Genomic DNA, 23,591 nt, shown 5'->3' with positions numbered 1-23,591 from the left:
ACTGATGTGTTAGACGCCATATATAGAATCTAGACCTGTGTATTCAGTTGTATCAGTTGATCTTTGTCTGTATAGAGAGAGCTTTTGTAAGTCTTTATTATTAGTAGTAGTAGTAGTAAAAAGGCCCGTTTCTGACACAAATGAAACAGGCGCTAGCAAGGTTTTCTTCGGCTCCCCTGCAGCCACCCATGTCCAGCGACCCTCCTCTCCCCCTGCAGCCACCCATGTCCAGCGAACCTCCTCTCTCCCCTGCCCCCCCTCCTGCCACCCATGTCCAGTGACCCTCCTCTCTCCCCTGCTCCCCTCCAGCCACCCATGTCCAGCGACCGTTCCTCTCTCCCCTGCCCCCCTCCAGCTACCCTCCTCTTTCCCTTGCCCCCCCTCCAGCCACCCATGTCCAGCGACCCTCCTCTGGACATGGATCAGCTTTGAGGCATGTTTTTTTCCCCCGGGTTCTGAAGTTGACACCATAATGGCTATGGTGATGTCAGCCTGATCTACGGAGCCTAGCAGACCAACTCGGAATGAGCCACGGTCCCAGGCAAGTCAGAACGTTGGAGGTGAGAATTATTATATAGGATTATTGAAATCAGATATCCTCATTGACTGAACTTTTAAAATAGATCCTTCCGTTTAATAATCACAGAACAAATCCTCTTCTATCTCAAAACTGAGAATGTCGTTCTTTAAAGAGTTGGATAAGAGCTTTCGTAACTTAAGTATTTCTATCAATAATTTTTGAAAATACACAGGTAAAAAAATCTCGACTCTTGCTAGTTAATTGGTACACCCAAAAAATGTACACGATCAACACCATATTGGATAGTGAAATGAACATATTCATTACATGTATTTAACCTAACTATTTGAAAAAAATATTTTAATTTTCATTCATTTTCTGTCCTGAGTACAACAATATCACCGTTAATCCCAAACCAGAGGTGTACTCTAAACACAAAAGGAGACTGTTCAAGCCATTCTTTCTTAAATTTAGCCATATATAGAGATGATTGATAGATGGAGCAAAGACAGCACTCATTGCCATTCTAGAAATTTGTAAATACAGCCCCTAAAATTCAGCCAGCAGCAGTCAGTGTTTTTAAAGACACTTATCCTCTAATTCTATAAAAGTTGCCAAAAAATTGTATGTGCAAATTTGGTCATATGCCCAATTTGCACATACAATTTAATTGAAGAACGAGCCCAAGTATTGCCAATAATTGGCTCTTTAACAAGCAATTATTGACACTAATTAGATTGAATTGAAAAGGGGGTGTGGAAATGGGAGGGTCACGGGCGTAATGGGGAAGTTCCAACAATTAATGCATGTTGTTATAGAATAGCAGGGATATGTGCCTATATTTACACCATGTTTCGATTGGTGGAAATGGCCATGCCTAAAGCTAGACACGACTCCAAGGCATAAGCGCTATTCTATAAACTGTGCCTAACTTTAAATGCAGCTTATAAAAAGTGCTTGTTTTCAGTGCCGATTTTTTAGCCCTTACTGTCACCGGCTGAGTCTGAACCAGATATTCAATGCTGGGCCTAGACGGGCTGGCATTGATTATCAGGGTTAGGCCAACCAGTGGAAGTTATTCAGGTACCAGCCAATATTCAGTTCAGTACCTTATCCTGGCACCACTTTTAACTCTGGCCCTGGACCATTCCTCAACTCCCCCAACACTAATTGAATAGTCCTATGGTGGTCAGAGCACATATTCAGTGGCACTATCTAGTTAAGAGCTGCTGAATATGTGCTCTAGGGGAATGTCAGGATTTAACTGGGTAAGAGTATTCCTACCCAGTTAATCCCCATAGAGTCATTAAAAAATCAGTGCATACTTTATGAGGGCACATGATATAAAGAAAGCAACTAATTGGAGGTTTTAAATTTCATGAGCACCATTTAAAAGGATATATACAAATGCACAGATGGTTAACCAAATAAGTGACAATATGTGGAATTGGTGAAAGATTTTATAAGCATAACAACTCGTGTTAAAATTGTTGTGTTTAGAATGTAGAAACCTACGAAGAATACTTTGAAGTCATGGAAGGATTTAAATGTTACCTTTGAAGAAGCCAAATCTGAAACAAAGGTCTTCATTGGGTGAAAGGTTTCAAGATAAGTTCTTTGAAGGGTTTTTTTTTTTGGGGGGGGGGGGGTTTGCTTTGAAACTTTGGAAGCACTAATAGTTTTATTTTATTTTAAGACTGATGATTTGTACTGATGCCATACTAGTAAAGTTTCTTGTACATAATGACTGCTGAGTTTTTTTTCCTCCTGTTTCAATTCAGGGTCACTTGTATGAAAATTATATATAGATAGATAGATAAATTATATATAGAAAAATGTTTCTATATTTTTCCCCAACAGTAGTTTCATTCAATATTCCTAAATAGGGACATGATTAAGATTGTGGGACACCGAGGGATAAAAAGCAAACCTCAAAATTAACCTCTAGAATCTTTTGGAAGCTATCTCAACCTAAGGATTTATGTTTTGGTTTGTCTCTTGTGTGACAGAATCAAGGTTCCCCACAAAACGCTTCAAGTGAGCTACAAGCATCTTCAATTCCTTTCAAAACTTAGGCCCATCTTCCTATGAACCTCATTACTGGTTTTCCAACCTTGTCCAGATGTACTGAAATCCTGATGGCAGTAGATTGTTTTTCAGAGATGGCAGATTTTGTTTTAATTCCTAAGCTGCCATTGGCTCCACAACTTTCTATCATCTTTACAAAAGAAACTGTTCCCCTATATGGGATCCCAGCCTCCACTGCTTGAGATTAAGGGCCTCAGTTCATCACCAAGTTTTATAGAGCCATTTATAAGAACTTGAAAATTAAAATATATTTTTTCTCAGGATATTATCTTCAAACTAATGGCCTGATTAAGAGGGTCAATCAAAACCCTAAGCAGTTCCTGTGCTGTTTGTTCCAGTTCGTCAAGATAACTGGGTGACCTGGAGATCCAAGATGGCGATCTGAGCTGTGTGGGCGTTTTCTTGTCTCCGAGGGACTGCTGTGGTGAAACGCCAGAATTTCCCCATTGTTAGTTTGAAGAATGGGGAAAAGAAAGGGGAAAGCAAAGGCTCTAGTCTCCCCGAGCCTTGCTATAGGTCCCGCTGTTCGTCAGACCACACTAGACACCTTCGGGATGAGGCCGCTCGAAGCGCAAGTTCCTGCTTCGACGAGACCCGTGGAAATGGGTCAGAGCATAGAGGAGGTGACGCTGAGTCCCCCTGCAGGAACAGCCCCCCCGCCACCACGAGGTGTTCAGACGCCGACGGAGAGGAACCGGATAGAGGAAGCTAATGTGCAGCCCCTACCTGTTCAGTTGGGGGGACCTGTCGGCTTCCCTACCCCGATCGGAACAACAGAGGGAGAGCTGAGGGAATCGCTCTCAGATCGAGGAGGCACCCCAGATAGTAGCGGGATAACGGTAAGACTGGCTGTTGTCACATTAGAAGTGCTCTGGGATTCAATTCAAGGACTAAATACTTCCCTTAAAATGGTTACAAACTCTCTTAAAGAAGACATTTTGGAGGTTAAACAAATTTCCCAAACTCTGACTGTTAAAATTCAAGAACAATCGGATAAAACAGCATTGTTGGAAGGAGAAGTCACTAAACTTAAGAACATTACGACTAACTTAATTAAAGACAAGGAAATTCAGGCACGTAAAACTGAATTCCTTGATAACCAACTCCGAAGGAACAATTTGCGGTTTATAAACTTTCCCAAGTCTCCATTAATTCCAGCAGTGGAGATGCTAAGGAAATATTTTGGTGATGTGTTGGGCCTACCAGTGGAGGGTTTTCCACCCATTGTTAAGGCTCAGTACATAACAGGAGTTACAAATAATTTAAATGAACAACAACCGCAAAACCCGCAGTTAAACTTAACTGAATTTTTAGAGAGTTCCTTGGATGTAGTGACGGAACGGACCACTCTGCTGGCTACTTTCGCCTTTGAAATGGACAGGAACAATATCTTTAAGATTTATTTCCAACATGTTAATGCAGATTTTTTGGGTTCGAGAGTTCAAATTTTTCCTGATTTGGCGAGAGATACGCAGAAGAGGAGGAGAGAATTCTTGCAATATAGGGCAAGACTTCTCAACCTGGGCGCAGTGTTTAAGCTGAAATTTCCTTGTAGATGCTTAGTATCCCTTCAATCGAATAACTATATATTCTTTGACCCCTTAAAACTGCAACAATTTATAATAGCAAAGGAAAGTGTTAATACTCCTTAGTTGAACCCCAAAGAAAGTAATATGCTGTAAAGTTGGCTTGCAGGATCAAACTTGCTCTTCACGCTTAAGTATAATTAATCTTTTTCTGTTTACCTAGTATCTGGATCTTTATTTGTGGACAAAGTGATTGTGTAATTACCATTCAAAAACTTTTTGTTTCTAAAACAATTTCTTGTATTTCCATTACATTTATGTTGTTTAATAAATGTAAAACTATAACTAAATAATTAAAAAATAATAAAAAAAAAAGATAACTGGGTGACCTTACTTCCTTGGACCAAATTCATTCACAACAACCATGCAGTGAAATCTCGGTTTTCGTTGACTTCGGATTTCATCGGTTTCAGTTATCGTCGATTTATTTCGCGAAATTTTTGTCTCAGTTTTTGTCGATCGCCTCGGATTTCGTCAGCGTTCCCACGCAGCTGATCTTGCGTTCTCACATGTCGTTCTTCTTGGGCGTTGTTTTCGGTTGTGGGATCACACTGCTGCTGTTTTATGAACAAAATTTCGTCATTTTGCCACATTACTGGTGCTGCTGGTTGAGTGCCTGTATAAAAGTCCCTGCTGGTTTTTTACCAAATTTTCGTTGTTTTTTAACAATACTGCTGCTGCTGGTTGAGTGCCTGTATAAAAGTCCCTGCTGGTTTTTTACCAAATTTTCGTTGTTTTTTAACAATACTGCTGCTGCTGGTTGAGTGCCTGTATAAAAGTCCCTGCTAGTTTTTGACCAAAGTTTCGTTGTTTTGCCACACTACTACTACAGCTGGAAGAGATCCTGAATAAAAGTCCCTGCTCTCATCATGGGACCCAAAAAAGTTTTTATAGGCAGCAGTCCTTCAAAGAAGAAGGACAGGAACACGATTGAGTTGAAGAAGGAAATCATTGTAAAATACGAGAGTGGCATTAAGAGTGCTGAAATCGCTCGCATGTACAATAATCTCTGCTCCTCTCTCTCCATCTTCCATACACCTAGAAGAGTCTTCAGAAAGTTAAATGCCATGTTAAATGTTAATTTATTCTGCAGTTGGTGTTTTGAAACAATGAGAAGCAGCAAGCCGCCTTAACCCTAGTCCCTGAAGAAAGAAGAGTGAAACCCGCGGTGTCGGGCGCTTTCAGGGGAAGGCGAAGGATTTAATGGAATACGGAGACATATAGTGTAACAACAATGCAGTTACGATAAGAAACTTCAGATGCACGACTCAGATAAATGATTGTTTATGCTTAAATGGTAGCTGCCCTATATCATTATATATGTTGAGATAACAGTAATAACAGTGGGGCAGTGATTACGCATTTGGGACTGGTTGGGCACAAGAATTTTCTTTCAAGAAAAAATATATACAAAAATAATTGCACCAGTTTGATAGCACTTTTTACTGGGACATGGCGTTTCTAATAAAATTAAAAATAGAGCAACCCGATGAATGAGGTGCTACACCACTATGCCACAGAGATATGCTGTGTGCTAATTATAGTGGGAATATCTGAGGGTGCGCTTTAACAAAGAAAGCAATGAAGCACAATATTAGTGGTAGGACATTGTAATGTAGCATATTATGCCATACTTCGAACTGTTGTTTGAATATTTTTACTGTTGTAGTTGTCTGTTGCTTATGTTTGAGCGACGCAGGGGCAGTAACGTAAGAGACGGGAGGAGCCTGCAGAGCTAGCAGCCAATGCCTCAAGGCTGCCTAGACAGTGCCTGCCGGTGCCGCGCTTTTCTTTTTTAAACATTTTTCGTCCTTAGCGTTAGCGCTTCTTCTTTTTGTAGCGCCGGCCCTGCTGCTCAACAGGAAAAGCAGCAGTGGCCGGCAATGGGAGCTGGGGCTGGGGCTGGCATGCAGGGAGGGCCTCGAGGAAAAGAGAAAAGAGGGAAAACAGATGGAAGGATGGTAGAGAAAGAGGGAAAACATGGAAGGATGGGGAGAAAAAGAGGGAAAACAGATGGAAGGATGGCAGAGAAAGGGAAAACAGATGGAAGGATGGCAGAGAATGAGGGAAAACATGGAAGGATGGGGAGAAAGAGGGAAAACAGATAGGAGGATGGCAGAGAAAGAGGGAAAACGGAAGGATGGGGAGAGAAAGAGGGAAAACAGATGGAAGGATGGCAGAGAATGAGGGAAAACATGGAAGGATGGGGAGAAAGAGGGAAAACATGGAAGGATGGGGAGAAAGAGGGAAAACAAATGGAAGGATGGCAGAGAAAGGGAAAACAGATGGAAGGATGGCAGAGAATGAGGGAAAACATGGAAGGATGGGGAGAAAGAAGGAAAACAGATAGGAGGATGGCAGAGAGAGGGAAAACGGAAGGATGGGGAGAGAAAGAGGGAAAACAGATAGGAGGATGGCAGAGAAAGAGGGAAAACGGAAGGATGGGGAGAGAAAGAGGGAAAACAGACGGAAGGATGGCAGAGAAAGAGGGAAAACGGATGGAAGGATGGCAGAGAAAGAGGGAAAACAGATGGAAGGATGGGGAGAGAAAGAGGGAAAACAGATGGAAGGATGGGGAGAGAGACTCTGGATGGAAGGATGGTGAGAGAAAGAGGAGAGCTGCTGGATGGAAAAGGGGAGTAGTGAAAGACTGGAGAATAAGAGGAAGGGGCATGGGGAGAACAAGGGTGAGAAAAAGATGAAAAGCCATAAGTAGATGAAGGAAATTAAAGAATGGATAGTAAGAATGAATTAAATCAGGACAGAGAGAGAGAGAGGCAGAAAAATATTGAAGAAAGCAAAGAAAAAGGAGAGAAAAATGACAAATGGCCAGGAAAACCTGGCAGAAGAGTTAAGCGAAAACAAAGGAAAGCAGAATCTAGAGACTGGGAGCGACACAATGAGAAAAAGTAAATGGCCATACAAGAAAGGTAAAGAAAATAATTTTATTTTTAATTTAGGATAAAGTAATATGATACCTGTGTTAATGAAGTTTCAGAGACCAATACTTCCTTCCTTAGGTCAGGCGAGGATACCGTAACAGCATTATACTGACCTGAGGCAGGAGATTTTGGCCTCTGAAAGCTCACTGAAAAGGGTGTTAGGCTATTAAATAAAATTTCTGAAATCTGATGCACTGAAAAGCAGCACTTTACCCTGTGTGACAAAAGCATCTGATTATCGTGACTAAATTTTGCTGGGGGAGGGGGGTAGAGAGAAAATTTTGTGCCCACCCACTTTGGGTTCAGGCCCATCCAAAATTGGCAGTCTGGCTACGCCACTGGTCCTTATATTCTGGGCAAGTCACTTAACCCTCCATTGCCCCTGGTACAAAATAAGTACCTGAATATATGTAAACCGCTTTGAATGTAGTTGCAAAAAAAACCTCAGAAAGGCGGTATATCAAGTCCCATTTCCCATTCCCTATATTGTGTAGTGCCAAAATGTGCTTGTAAGTACCATAAAGTTGCCTTTTGAGACAGTTAGATTATATATTTTTCTATGGTCTCCCTATAAACACCTTGCTCATAGTTATCATTTGAAAGAATTAAAATTGTTGCATTCTTTATTGTACATTTTTATTGGGGAGAATATAAAAAATATTTATGTGTTGTGCTAAAGATGTAAAAAGACTGGAAGTGGTGCAAAGAAAAGCTACAAAAATGGTATGGGATTTGCATTGCAAACCGTATGAGAAGAGACTTTGCAACCTGAACATGTATACCTTGGAGGAAAGAAAAAACAGGGGTGACATGATACAGATGTTCAAATATTTGAAAGGTATTAATCCGCAAACAAACCTTTTCCATAGATGGGAAGGCGGTAGAACTAGAGGACATGAATTGAGGTTGAAGGGGGGCAGACTCAGGAGTAATGTCAGGAAGTATTTTTTCACAAAGAGGGTGGTGGATACATGGAATACCCTCCCGCGGGAGGTGGTGGAGATGAAAACGGTAATGGAATTCAATCATGCATGGGATAAACACAAAGGAATCCTGTTTAGAAGGAATGGATTCATGGAATCTTAGCAGAGATTGGGTGGCAACGCTAGTAATTGGGAAACAAATCCAGTGCTGGGCAGACTTCTACAGTCTATACCCTGATTGTGACTGAATAGATATCAATGGGCTTGAGTGTAAATTTTAAGGGGCTTCGACATTAGCTTCAGAACTTTTATTACAGAAGAGCGCTGGGCAGACTTCTAAGGTCTGTGCCCTGAGAATGGCAAGGACAAATCAAAAGTATGACATATCATGTAAAATGAGTTTATCTTATTGGGAGAACTCTGGATGGACCTTACAGGTATTTATCTGCTGTCATTTACTATGTTACTATGTTTTGTGCTCTTATGGGCATGGGCCTGGTTCCCAGATCTTAAGTACCTGGTATCAATTCCGATATGAAAAACAAGAAAGTGTCTTATGAACTGTCATTATCTGAAGAACAATAAGAAAAATAATAATTAAGCAGAATGAAATAATTTCTTACCTCATAAAGTAACAAATTTTCAAGCGGAGCTCATGACATTTTTCCATATTCTTTCCTCGATACGTACACAAGTTAAGGAACTATAAATTTCTTACAGTTTCCTTTAAAATTTGTATTTTCTTCTTCATAACATAATGATTAATGTTTAAAAACAGGCTTAATAAGCTGCCTTTCATAAAAGAAAACCAAAGCGATGTAATATAAAATAGGATATTTATATTCCACATAAGCTTATACAGTTCCATGTGGATCACAGTGAGCCAAAGAACTAGGCCAGTCCTAGGAAGTAACAATTTCATCAGGCAAAGTCAGTCAACATTCTTCTACTAACAATTAGGAAGAGCATGCTTATTAAAAAGAAACATTTTTAAGTGCTTCTCAGCTGTTTCTACTGGTGTGGGGAAAAATCACATAGAGTGTTGTCTAGAGACAGGCTGAAACGGGCCTGATGTTACTCCATTGCATTTTCATAGTGAAATGAGAATGATAAGTCTGATTTTGCATATGCTATCTTGGTAGGGAAACAGGCATTCAAGTATGGACATTCACAGTTAGTAAAGAATTATACAAAAGTCTCTCCTAACATGGAACCTTCTGGAAAATAACTATAAGGGCGCAGAAAAAATACATGTATTTGGCAACACATACAGCTGGAGCAGCTCTTTTACAATAATAATAATAATAATAATAATAATAATAATAATAATAATAAACACATTAAAAAGTGGCACTTGCATGTGTAATGTCTAATTTTGCAATCTTGGCTTATAAGTGCAGATTTTACAAAGCTGCACATCCTAGGGGAACCAATTAGGGAGACAAGTTACAAAACTGTATTTTGGGGATTTTGAGGTGGCTTTAAATGCCAGAGAGGTAAGCACAACTGCCCCCTCAATGCCTCCCACAAACTCCCAGGTCTACATGAGCAGTTATAATAGCTGATACTTAATGCATGATTCAGAACAGGTGCAAATGTTAACAGGCAAATGTTTTGCAAAATAGTAAATATATGCATACATCGCAGGCTCGCCCAGAACATTAAAGCACAAGAGTTGCATAGTGCATAAATACAAAAGAGCATTCACAGGTGAAAGCACACAGTCAGAGCATGAGCATGTCAAACCTTTACACACATAGACTATAGAATACTAGAAAAAACAAGAGGCAGAAGATCTGTGATGCGAGCACAGCAGACCAACACAAGTTGGAAGTGGTTGTTGGTGATTGTATTCTAAGGGGTACTGAGGCACCAGGGCCGTGCCTAGGGTCTCTGGTGCCCCCCTGCAGACTATCAGTTGGCGCCCCCCCCCCCCCCCCTCCGTCTAGCAGAGCAGGAACAGAAGGGAGCAGGCAAGTAAGCCGGACCTCAGGAAAAAATAGCACTGTATATATCCCTCATTGATAAGTCTCTGATTCTAAAGTTTAGCAATTTCATTAAAGCAAAATGTATTTTCATAGCACTTCAAAGATTTCCAACTCAAAATAGGAATGCTAATTCAAAATGTGAGCAAAGTCCTCTTAGTTTCCAAAGATTCTTTTTCTAATCTCCTTTGCACCAAAGGATATAATTCAGATCAAACATTTATCTCTGATCAACTATCTCAGATCAAATATATATTTCAGATCAAATATTAAGGTTTCCTTGCTTACAGTCACTTAAATCTACCTAGCCTTTATATAGCTTATAGGATTTAAACACTCTTAAACTGAAATTCACCCTTTTCTATTCTTCATAAACTTCAAGTAATCCTGAAATATTCAGATCCTTTTCTCACTAGAGAAACTTCAATCTCCACCAACCTCTTTTCATTCGTATTTTCTCATTTACCACATAATCAGGCACTCTTTTATAATTTCAGTCAACACACACAGGAACTCACAGCTGCATGTCTCTCTTGGCCAAACCGATGGTCAGTTGCTGTCTCAATCTGTTCCCTTCCTAGCAGAATTCTAACAGAAGCTGATCATCCAATCAGAGAGCTCTATTTGAATGTAGATTAGCATACAGACACTCATGAGAATTTTTAGTGAAAAACACTAGATAAACCCTTCGTTTTTGGATCAAACTTTACACTTTTGATCAGAGCCATGACCTAACATTAAGGCTATAAACATTCCATCATTTTTTATGCATAAATATGCAAATGAGAACCTCCCAAAAATGGACTAATTTGCATATGATTTAAACAAATCTGAGCATATGACAACCAAGTACAGACTCCCAGCACCTGAATTCTGCAATTAGATTTAATGCAAATACTTTTAAAACTTATTTTTAGCACTTTTAAAATTTCAGGTTCTCTTTAATTTGAATGCTGTTCAAGCTCTGAAGTTCACCCTGAGTGAGGAGTTATCACCAAACCAAAGCATATATAGCAATCTGGTTGCATTCTCTTAAATAACTTGAAGAGCCTGCCTGCCTCAGTGAATACAGATGCGTTGCTTTTACTTCAGGTTTGCCATGAAAAGGAGGGCAGGGGAGATAGGAGAATCGCAACTTCAGGTAAAAGATTTTGCAAGTGAGCGGAAGACAGGGACGGCAGGGCAGCGGTGCCCCCCTGCCTTGCTTACCCCGCTTACCGCATTGGCACGGCCCTGTGAGGCACCCATCTGTAGACCAGACATGTTGTCCAGGGAGGTGTGCTGTCTGCCTGGTGCCAAAATTCGAGTTCTAGCGGAAAGATTGCCTAGACTCATCAAGCCTACTATGCTGCTCATCCACGTTGGCACAAATGATATTGCCAGGTATTCTACTGAACATATCAAACATGACTTCATGGCTCTGGGTCAGAGGGTAAAGCACCTAGGTGTGCAGGCAGTGTTCTCATTGATCCTTCCAGTTGAAGGTAAAGGCTGAATTAGGGAAGCTTGCATCCTCCTGGAGCATTATAAATATGTGGTTGCGTGAACGGTGCCAACGCGAGCACTTTAGTTTCCAAGAGCTACTGAGCAGTGATGGTGTCCATCTTTCAAGGAAGGGGTGAAGTATCTTCAGTTACAGACTGGCTAAAGTACTAAAGAGGGCTTTAGACTTAATTGCTGGGGATGGGTGAGAAAAGCCCCAAAGTCATAAATAACCCTCAGGAAGGTAAGACATCAAATGTGGTGTACATGGAATTTAGCAAAGCCTTTGACACGATTCAACATAGGCAACTGATAAATAAACTGAGTGCCCTTGGTATGGAACCTAAAGTGACTGACTGGATTAGAAACTGGTTAACTGGAAGGAGACAGAGGGTAGTGGTAAATGGAGCTTGCTCTGAGGAAAGGGATGTTATCAGTGGTGTAATGCAGAGGATCGTTCCTCGGGCCAGCTCTCTTTAACATCTTTGTGAGTGGCATTATGGAAGGGCTGGCTGGTAAGGTTTGTCTCATTGCAGATGATACCAAACCATGTAATGGGGTAAACACCCTGAGGGTGTAGATAGCATGAGGAAGGATTTAGCGAAGCTTGAAGAATGGTCCGATAATTGGCAACTAAGATTTAATGCTAAGAAATGCAGGGTCATGTACTTGGGTTATAAGAATCCAGGGGAACGGTACAATATAGGGGATGAAGTGCTTCTGTGTACGAAAGAAGAGCGGGACTTGGGGGTGGTTGTGTCTGATGAGCTTAAGGTCTCTAAACAGGTAGAAAAAGTGACGGTCAAAGCCAGAAGGATGCTTGGCTACATAAAGAGAGGGATGACCAGCAGGAAAAAAGAGGTTAGTGCCCTCGAATAAGTCTCTGGTGAGGCCCCATTTAGAGTACTATGTGCAATTCTGGAGGCCGCATCTATGGAAGGATATAAACAGGATGGAGTCAGTTCAGAGGGCGGCTACAAAACTGGTAAGCGGTCTCGGTCATAAAACATAGAGGGACATGCTTACGGACCTCAACATGTATATGCTGGAAGAGAGACAGGAGAGAGGGGATATGACAGAGACATTTAAATACCTCAGTGGCATTAATGTACAGGAGGTGAGCTTTTTTCAAATGAAGGAAGACTCTGGAATGAGGGGGCATACAATGAAGTTAAGAGGAAATAGGCTTAGGAGGAATCTAAGAAAATACTCTTTCACGGAAAGGGTGGTGGATGCGTGGGGTGGCCTCCCGGTGGAAGTTGTGGAGACAGGACTGTGTCAGAGTTTAAGAAAGCATGGGACAGGCATTTGGAATCCCTTAAAAAAGAGTTAGTGGTTACTGAGGATGGGCAGACTGGATGGGCCTTTTGGTCCTTATTTGCCGTCATGTTTCTATGCTTCTAGTAGCGAGAACTTTCATTCTACTAGTAGTGAAAAAGCAAGGAGCTCTTTTACTAAGCTGTGGTAAAAAGGGCCCTGCACTAGTAGACGGGGCCATTTTTGCACACACTGAGGCCCTTTTTACTGCAGCAGGTAAAAAGGACAAAAAAAAGAAATGACCATGCGGTAAGGGCTCCCATGCTAACCCAGTGGTAATCCCGATTACTGCCAGGTAACCCCTTGCTAGCACCAGAAATGCCACATGCTGTGGGTGGAACACAGAAAAGCTGCAACATTGTAGGATCTTGGCAGAATAGAAGTACCATATCATATCATATCTTAAATCTTGAAAATTAAGGCCTCCCTTGGTTTTATCTAGAATCAGCTTAGAGTATCCAATTCTGGAAGTTCTATTTTTCCAAATAAATTCCTCAATAATGAATCGGGAGGAAAGCTCCTCCTTCCTACCTATCCAAATAGGTGGCGCATTTTCACCAGTGTCACCCTCCTCAACAGAGATAGAGGTAGCTTACTCCATTTCTGGCACATACTTCTAATCTTCTCTATGATATCAATAATATTACACTGAAGAGGAAGTATTCAAATGCCCAAATCTTTCAACATATATATCTCCAATTGTATGGGGGAAGGGGGAAATGGGACTTGATATACCACCTTTCTGAGGTTTTTGCAACTATGTTCAAAGCAGTTTATATATATTCAGGTACTTATTTTGTACCAGGGGCAATGGAGGGTTAAGTGACTTGTCCAGAGTCACAAGGAGCTGCAGTGGGAATCAAACTCAGTTACCCAGGATCAAAGTCCACTGCACTAACCACTAGGCTACTCCTCCACTCCATGGGAAGAGCTTGATGCCAATTCTCCACTTCTGCTTCCTTCAGAGACATAACATTGGACTTATTGCAATTTATGCAAAGGCCTGAGAATGTGCCAAATTAGAGCTTCCAAATTCCAAATGTTTCCAAATTGATAGGTGTCTGACTTACATATGTCATCAGAGAACATACTAAAGTGTATTTCCTGATTAGCTGCCTTGATACCCTGTAGGTCAGGATCTTGGTGAATTTGCACTGCCAGTGGCTGCAATGCCAATAAAAACATCAGCGAAGACAGCAGGCAACCCTGCTGAGTGCCACACAATTAAACTTCTGTGGAAGTTTCACATTAATAATTAGTTGTGCTTGGGGCCCAGTGTACAGTGTCCGTACTGAATCTACAAACTGACCTTGAAATCCAAATTTCTCCAAAACCCCAAACAGACGATGCCATTATACAGTGTCCTATGCTTTCTCGATGTCTAAACTGGCCACCACTGCCTTACCTTAATGTCCTGGTTGAAAGAACAGATCAGAGCCAAAACATTTTTACCCAAAATTCTGTACTTAAGTAGATATTGGCTTTTGGAAGGATTAAGTGAACTGCAATCCCAAACTGGATATAAATGAACCAGTAAGTTAAATAACTAAGCCCTACATCTTCTATGATAATCGACAATCTAATTTTTTTCCCCAGTTTCTGGACACCAATGCATATTCTTGTAAGTTGTAAAAAAGAATATCCATAACCAACAGCAAAATAACTCTTTCTAGTTGTACAAAGCTATTACTTTAGAAAATCCCAAACATATATTGTATGTGACAGTTGCATGCTTTACCATATATCAGTATCTTCATTTCAGCTGAAAGAATCAGTCAACATTATAATTAGGCAATAGAAAGGAATACAAGAATTCCTAGGTCTTTAGAGGGTGTGTACCATTCACATGCTTATCTTATACATACTGGACCTAATATTGTGCCAATGTAGTGACTAGAATAACTTAATCTCTATATTCAGCAGCACTATCCACATAGGTAGCAGTGCTGAATATACGGATAGTGCAATCATTATCCTGCTATTTTGCAGGCCTAAATGAAACCCCTGATATTCAGAACTATTTAACCACTGACTGGTTAAATGGCCTTTTTTGCTATTAACTGTAAATACTCAGCAGGAGATAACTGATTATCTCCCTCTGAATATTCACAGTTAGCGGCTACCACTAAACTGGCTATTCCGCGTGACTTATCCAGTTAGGTGCGGATATTCAACGCCAGACCGGATAAGATTAGCGGTTAAATCGGATTGCATAAATAGCAGTAATATCTTTAACCGCTATAACTTAACTGGTCAGCTGCTGAACATTGGCTTAACTGGTTAAGTGTTTGGCAGCCAACCCCCCCCCCCCCCCCCCCTCCCTGAATGTTCAATGTCGGTCGATGGAAACAGCTAGGCATTGAATATCCAGATTTAACGCCAGCGGTGTACAGTCAAAGTGCTGCCTGCCACCAGTTGAATATCAGGCCCTAAGGAGGAGATTCTATATATGGTACCTAAAAAATCAGCGCTGAAATCAGTACTGACTAAGTGTATTGTATAATTAGTGTCCAGATTTAGGTGCTGATTATAGAATACGCTTAGTTGATATTTCAGTGCCTAGATCTACGTGCTTCCACTTACACCAACTAAAACATGGCGTAAATCCCAGCAACGTAGATTTAGCTGCACTGGGCCGTGTTCTATAGCTAGGCGCCTAAATTTTGGAATGCCCATGAAACTCTCATTTCCACGCCCATAACCATGCTCCTTTTTGCCTCCATACGTTAGAAGTTTGGTGCACATTATTATAGAATACGCTTAGCGAGTTGTGCGCCTAAATTCTAATCAGTGCCAATTAGTGCTCATTATTGCTTAAGTGCTGATATCAGTGCTCATTAGCTTGTTAAGCCAATTAAGTTACATGTAGTGTTATAGAATCCACGCTAATTTTGGTGCCTAAATCTAAGCGCACTATATAGAATCTGAGGGTAAATGTATAATGTCTAGATAGTGGCTGAATATTGCCACTATCTGGATAATTTTCTGGCCTACCCAAACTTTAACCCAAACCCGGTGCCTCCCTCAATGGATAGTATCTGGGCATTCAGTCAGATATTTGACTCAATATTATTTGTACAGGGGGAAAATCTGTAAGAGGGCATCTCCTTTTAGGTGCCCTGATAATACATGATGAGAGTCTATTTCATAATGGCATCTGGGTGCCTGAAAAATATTGTTCAGTCTACCATTCAAGAAGTGAAATTGCTTACTCCAGATGACTGTTTAAAAAGGATATATTGACAGGAGTTTGCCTACAAGCTCAGTAGAAGACAGATACCACCGGTGCATCAACAAAACTGTTCTTGGCAAATGACTATCCTCATGTCCTCCTTTTTCATCTGTACAAATAAAGAAATGTATTTATGACAAATTAACATCCCATTATATGTTCTTTATATTAAATACTATTAGGTATGAGAGCTGATTTTGATAATATCTAAGGGAAGGTAAGTTTGAATTCAGAGAACAAAATTGCTTCTGTTTGAGAAATATCTAGATTTATTTCAGGGGTTCCCAATGTCCTAGAAACCATGTAGCCAGTCCGGTTTTCTATTTACAATGAATATGCACAGATTGAGTCTTCAAAGTATGCAAATATACCTGATGCCTATTCATTGTGGATATCCAAAAAACTCCATCTGGCCATAGGGTTAATAAAATAGATTAGGAACCACTGATCTACTACTACTACAAATCATTTCTATAGTGCTACCAGTCGTACGCAGCGCTTCACAATTGAACGAAGAAAAGACAGTCCCTGCTCAAAAGAGCTTACAATCTAAATCAGGACAGACAGACAGGGCAAATAAGGGATAAGGGTAGGACAGACAGATAGGACACATAGGGAAAGGGGACTATTGAAGAGAGGAAGACAAGATAAAGGTTACGAGCAGGTGACAAGTTAGGAATTAAAAGCAGCATCAAACAGGTAGGCCTTTAGCCCGGATTTGAAGGCGGCCAGGGATGGAGCTTGACGTAATGGCTCAGGAAGTCTGTTCCAGGCATAAGGTGCGGTGAGATAAAAGGAACAGAGTCTGGAGTTAGCGATGGAGGAGAAGGGTGCAATTAGGAGAGATTTACCTAGTGAACGGAGTTCCTGGGAAGGAGTGTAGGGAGAGATGAGGGTGGAGAGGTAGTGAGGGGCAGCAGAGTGAATGCACTTATGCAAAGATCAATGAGTAATAAAAGTTGGTGAAAATCCTGTAGTAGAAGACAAAATTGCCTTTCTGCTCCAGAAACACTATAGAAATTCATAACCTTTCATAGAATTTTTCCCCCACCCCCCTAAACCCTTCGAGACAACTCAGTCTCGCAACATTATAGAGAACTGGATTTTCACTCGGCTGACCTCAGGTTGGTAAAACAAACTATCTGCAACCTTGGTCATTCAAGACACATCACCACTGAATCTACCATTATTCATCTATATCACCACTTAAAATGCTATTGAGCAGAGAAATTAAGGGTCCTTACCAAACATGTCAATGCATGTGTGCAAAAGTTCATCTAGTGAAGCAGCCTTCCCAAGTGCAGTTGATCCCATTTTCTTTTAGTCACTATCAAAGATTCAGAGCCATTCTCCCATTCAAAGAAAACATCTCTTGAGATGGGTTGGGCTGAATCTGAGTTGATTCAGGTAGATCTGCTGGAGAGAAGAGAATGAAGATACAAACTCAGTGTAAATTCACAGATTTAGGCAGTATAGTCAGTACTCAGCACCATACCTACCACAGAATTGACCTACAATAGCAAATATTGTATAGCTTTATATTGGATCCATGGATTGAGTTGGATTTAATATTCAAGGTTTGTTACAAAGGAAGATCAGTATAACAAAGTCCATTTTTATTGTAGTTAAGAAGCATGGGGCCTGATAACAGCAGCGATCAGTGCTTTTTTTTTTTATCTTCAAATGACAGATGCATTTAGAAAAAAAAAATATATATATATATGTATATATATTCCATGTCGCTACCTGGATAGAGATCAGCACCAGATCTATCCAGATACTGACAATATTCAGTCAGCTCTCTCAATAATTAGATAAATTTAGGACAGCTTTTTTGCTGTCATATATTTATCTGGATAGATATCGGAGAACAAACTGAATTCTGCTACTCTTCCTGTAACTTGGCTCTCCAACTAATACACCAGCGTAGCACTACCCATATAGCAGAATTATCCATTAGGGGGTGAATTCTATATATGGCGCCAAACACATTGGCACTGAAAAAAGCGCCATTCTTTAAGCCACGCTTAAAAGTTGGGTGAGGTTTATAGACTAGCGCTTAAGCCCAGGAATCACACCTAACTTTAGGCATAGCCATTTGTACCAACTGAAACGTGGTGCAAATCTTTGTGCCTACATTAGATGTGTTTTCCCCGTATTCTATAAATACGTGCGTTAATTTGAGGAATGCCTCCGTTCTGCCCATGACCTTCCCATTTCTGCATCCCCTATTTGAACTTGAGCCTAAATTTATGTCTGTATATTCCAATTAAATCTAAATAGTGCCAATAATTGCTTGTTATCAAGTCAATTATCGGTGCTAATTAGTTCATTATTCAACTAAATTTTATATGCAAATGAGCATATGCATGTGCTCAAATTTGCATGCACAATTTTTAGCGACTTTTACAGAATTAGGGGGTTAGTGCAGCTGAAAATCCATAGATAGTATCAGCTAGTGGAATTATCTGGATAGCAGCTGCAATTATCTGGATAATTCCCTTTGAGTATTGGGATGATGGATTATTTAATTTCTCTCATGCTCTCCAGTTGTTTTGATTTGATGTGTAAATTTACAGGATTCACATCCTTAATTCAAAACAAAAGCACCAGCATCAGACTTCAGGAAACCTAGCATACACTAAACAGGAATGCATGGGGAAAATATTTGGATTGGCTCATTTTTGGATAAATCACTCATACATTTGTTTTCAGAACCCCCAAATGTTGGTTTTACAATCTAATGGTAGGGTTTTCCATCCATTTTGAAAGAAGCTTGATTAAAACTTGCTGGTTAGATCAGCAACAGAGGCAACAGCACATCAAAATGAGAGCAATTATATATGCCTAGGTGCATTGAGGAGAGGGACTATGTAGGAATGGGAAACTGGGGAAGGGATGACAGACAGGTGGGGAATGGGAAGACTAGGGAAATAAGAGCAGGAAATGAAAAGTTGGTAAGTAGGTGCAGGTGAGAAAAGAGGGAGATGGGGGGGGGGGGGGGGAAGAGAAATAAAATCTTTCTATAGATAGAAAAAAAGGCCAGTGAGAAAACTGGAGAAAAAAAGATGAAGTAAAAGGATCAATGTCAGAGATAGATATAATGAAGGATGGGAAGTCAGGGAGCAGGAAGAAACACAAAATGGAAATAAGGTTGTATGGGGCACACATTTATACATGTAGATTATAAAATACTATAATCTACAGACATCATTTATTTATTCATAATATTTGTTATGTGGAAAACCATAATGTTCCATAGCTGAGGTAAGGGCTGATTCGGACAACACAGAACAGTGACTGCCATATAATATAACTGTCACTTTAGCAATATATAGAAAAATAATATATCCAGTGAATCTTCAACTAATCAGATATATTAGAAAGAACTTCTTAAAGCTAACAAACCTTCGCAGTGCAGCTCACAGGGATATAAATATAAAAACCTGGAGACTTACAGCATCCACCACCTCATCATCGATTCTTAAATCCTTAGCTTCCACTTTTTAAATCATATATAAATTACAAATTTGTACTTAATGGAAATTTTGTTTTATATTGTCGGCTTGGGAGATCATTCTTGCACCACACTTCACTTTTACTTTTTCAAGGATAGCCCCCTAGAATATCGTCTTGCCGACTATTATGCAGGCTATGAGTACAAATTTGTAATTTAAATATAGTTTAAAAAGTGAAAGCTAAATACTAAGGATTTAAGAACCGAAGAGGAGGTGGATGCTGCCATATAATATAGGCATGTATTTGACCTGTTACACTAGTATTTTATAAAAATACATTGGTGCTGTCTTTTCATTATTGAATAAGATCCAAATAGGCACATTCTTAGCACCTAAAAGTAACAGTCATAAGAACATAACACAAGAACGTAAGAATAGCCATACTGGGTCAGATCAACGGTCCTTCTAGCCCGGAATCCTGCTTACAGCAGTGGCCAATCCAGGTCACAAGTACCTGGCAGAAACCCAATCAGTAGCACCATTCCATGCTACCAATCCTAGGGCAAGCAGTGGCTTCCCCCATGCAGAGGTGTAGACAGGTTTTGACATCAGGGGGAGCAGACATTTGTACAATAGGCGCCAATGCGAGGCTGAAGGGCCAGGGGAAGGGTTAAAATCCTCAAAGGGATTTGTGTGGTCAGTGACTCAGCTGTTTAGGAAGGCTAAGGTGGGGTGGGGTGAGGTGGGCCTAGAGTGGGGTTGGGGCAGGGCTAGGTAAAATCCTTAGGGTGAGGGCAGCACCTATGACAGCAGCAAAGGGATAGTGAGGGCACTTTTGAACACAGCAGTGTAGGAACTCTTCACTGTGTCTCTGGTGCAACTGCACCAGCTGTTTCCCACCTAATATCTCTATTATTGGTGGTATTACGTACACTGAATACACTCCAAGGAATTATGTGCCAAAAACATTCATATACTGTACCACAATAATACTAATTATTAAACAGAATAGTATTTGCAGTATTGGAAATATATGCAGGTACTTTTAACACTTGGCTCCCAGTCTAGGATCTTCCTGTTGGCCATGTGAACAGTGATGTTCACCAGCACTGTAACAGAAATCCTGTGGCTACTGGCAACCATAAAATTATTTGGCTATCACATATTTGGTAAGTTGCCAAATGGCCACCAGGTTTACTGTGGAGTCTCCAACTGCACTCCGTCGCAAGGATGGCCAAAGTTCAAGGGGGCGTGTCGGAGGCATAGCGAAGGCGGGACTTGGGCATGCCTAACACTTGGACATCCTTGACCCATAATAAAAAAAAACAAGGATGTCCCTGACGAACACTTGGACGTTTTCTTTAACATTGCTTTTGACTTGTAACCACTTGTAACCTCTCGCTTCTACCTACCCTCCTCTCCTCTTTTCTCTACACATTAATTGATTTGCTTGCTTTATTATTTTTTGTCTATTAGATTGTAAGCTCTTTGAGCAGGGACTTTCTTCTATGTTTGTGCAGCGCTGCGTACACTTTGTAGTGCTATATAAATGCTAAATAGTAATAGTAGTAGTTTTCACCTGGACCTGTTTTTCTTACGACTAAGGCACAAAAAGGTGCCCGAAATGACCAGATGACCACCGGAGAGAATTGAGGATGACCTCCCGTTACTCCCCCAGTGGTCACGAACCCCCTCCCACCCTCAAAAAACAACTTTAAAAATATCCTCCAACCCTCAAAAACATCTTTAAAAATATGTCGTGCCAGCCTCAGATGTCATACTCAGGTCCGTGACAGAGCATGCAGGTCCCGGGAGCAGTTTTGGTGGGTGCTGCGGTGCACTTCAGACAGGCGGACCCAGGCCCATACCCCCCCTACCTGTTACATTTGTGGAGGAAACAGCGAGCCCTCCAAAACCCACCACAAACCCACTGTACCCACATCTAGGTGCCCCCCTTCACCCGTAAGGGCTACGGTAGTGGTGTACAGTTGTGGGTAGTGGGTTTTGGGGTTTTTTTGGGAGACTCCGCACACAAGGTAAGGGAGCTATGTTCCTGGGAGCATTTTATGAAGTCCACTGCAGTGCCCCCTAGGGTGCCCAGCTGGTGTCATTGCATGTCAGGGGGACCAGTGCACTACAAATGCTGGCTCCTCCCACGCCCAAATGGCTTGCATTAGGACGTTTATGAAATGGACATCTTTGGTTTCGAAAATCACCGAAAGTGAGAAACATCCATATCTAAGGAAGTCCAAATTTAAGGATTTTGACATCCCTGATGATATTTTCAAAACGAAAGATAGACGTCCATCTTGTTTTGAAAATACAGGTTTCCCCGCCCCTGGATTTTGCCGTTTTGCAAGGACGTGCAAATCGCAACTTGGACGTCCCTTTCGAAAATGCCCCTCCACGTCAAACAAATCTTATTGATTTCTTCAGTTGAGTGACTCAACAAGTAGATCAAGGACATATACTAGATAAAGTTTATCTGGATTTCAGCAAAGCTTCTGAGATTGTCTCCCATAAGAGCAGCATAATATTAAGTCCAAAGATAGTGGACTGGATTAGAAACTGGTGAAGTGATCAACACCAGACAGTGATGGTAACTGGAATTCACTATGAGGAATGAGGTGATCAATGAAGAGACTCAGTGATCTGTCCTGGAGATGCCTTGTTCACATCTTTGTAAGTGATGTGAACAAGGCATTAGGGATTAGGTGAAAAGTTTGCCTTTTGTACAAAGGATACTAAGATCTGCAACATAGTGGGTACTCCTGATGGACAAGACAGAACAAAAAGTGATCTAAGAAAGCCCAATTTAAATCTTGGTAGTTAAGACTCAATGCAAGAACATGCAGAATCATACATATGAGTGGATTGGCCTATTGGTGGATCAGCATCTCTCTGTGTATCTGGTGAGTTGGCCGGCTTCACTGCTGGCCTGTGCAGTCTGCATGCTGCCTGGGAGAGAGGAGAAATGACAAGAGGCGAAAAAGCTGTACTAGGAAGCAAAATCGCTGCCCTAACTTATCTGAGTAGTTACCAGGTACCAGTGCAGAATATTGATGGCACCCAGATATTTTAGAAGTCTCAGCATTTCAATTCAGCATGTGACAGTGGTTTACATATTGGGGAGGTTGAATTTTATGCAAGAACTGAAGCCTTTTATGTTGAATAATATTTTATGCTGGGGGCTCTTTTTCAAACTTCTTCCCATAAATAGGGAAACAGTTTCTACTCTTAAGATGGTTAATTTAACAGTATTTCTATTAATATGGAGGATGTCATGAGAAAGTCACACTCAAGCTGTGCTTGTGATGCAGGAATTACCCCTGGGCATGGACCTCGGCAGTAGAATTTCAGAGGCACAAGAATTTGTAAATGCCAAAGATAATACACTAACGTGTATTATGTTTTACATTTTATTTACCAATGCCGTTCTTGAACCTCCCAATGGAGGTAGTGCATTCAAATCTTATGAATATTCATAGTGGATATCCTGAAAACCTGACTGCTGCACATTCCCCTGAGCAACTTTGGAAACCAGTGGCCTAGAGAAGTAAATATATCATACATTCTAATAAATGTAATACTGCTAGAGCAGTGGCGTAGGAAGGGGGGGCGGTCCGCCCCGGGTGCACGCCGCTGGGGGGTGTCGGCTCCGCGCTGGTGCACTGCCCTCTCTGCCCCAGAACAGGTTACTTCCTGTTCCGGGACAGAGAGAGTAGTGAACCAGCACGGAGTCGACACACCCCAGCAACGTGCAGTCGGGGCGGATCGGCCCTCCCGCCCATCTCTCGCCGCAGGTATGCGCTCCAGGGGGGGGAGGTATGCGCTCCGGGGGGGAGGGGGTATGCGCTCCGGGGGGGGGGGGTGCGCTCCAGCGGGAGGAGGGTGCGCCGTGCTGCACCCGGGGGGGGGGTGCACAGCGGCGACCCGCCCCGAGTGTCAGCTCCCCTCGCTACGGCTCTGGCGCATCTTTACAAAATTAAAAAGTAGAATGTCTGAATGCTCTAATACAGTACTTGATATTAGGTTTGAGGCTCCTGCCCAGTTAAGTT

The 23,591-nt window shown here is 41.3% G+C and overlaps 1 protein-coding gene across 6 annotated transcripts in view; it reads right to left on the bottom strand.

The window, feature by feature from the left end:
- RASGRP3 (RAS guanyl releasing protein 3) overlaps positions 1-23,591 on the bottom strand; it is a 290,955-nt gene that overhangs the window by 143,097 nt on the left and 124,267 nt on the right. For 5 of the 6 annotated variants that reach the window (XM_030196501.1, XM_030196499.1, XM_030196504.1 and 2 more), the window contains exons 3-5: positions 17,320-17,491; positions 16,082-16,184; positions 8,683-8,745 (exon numbers count right to left, since the gene is read on the bottom strand). In XM_030196501.1, the coding sequence (XP_030052361.1) occupies positions 8,683-8,745; positions 16,082-16,184; positions 17,320-17,389 (236 nt within the window). In that variant the 5' untranslated portion in view covers positions 17,390-17,491. The remainder of the gene's footprint in view (positions 1-8,682; positions 8,746-16,081; positions 16,185-17,319; positions 17,492-23,591) is intronic. The other variant, XM_030196502.1, reaches the window with a different exon arrangement.

The sequence above is a fragment of the Microcaecilia unicolor genome, chromosome 3 (assembly GCF_901765095.1).
Source record: "Microcaecilia unicolor chromosome 3, aMicUni1.1, whole genome shotgun sequence".
In the NCBI taxonomy this organism is placed as follows: domain Eukaryota; kingdom Metazoa; phylum Chordata; class Amphibia; order Gymnophiona; family Siphonopidae; genus Microcaecilia; species Microcaecilia unicolor.
This window is presented reverse-complemented; position numbering and strand designations above follow the sequence as displayed.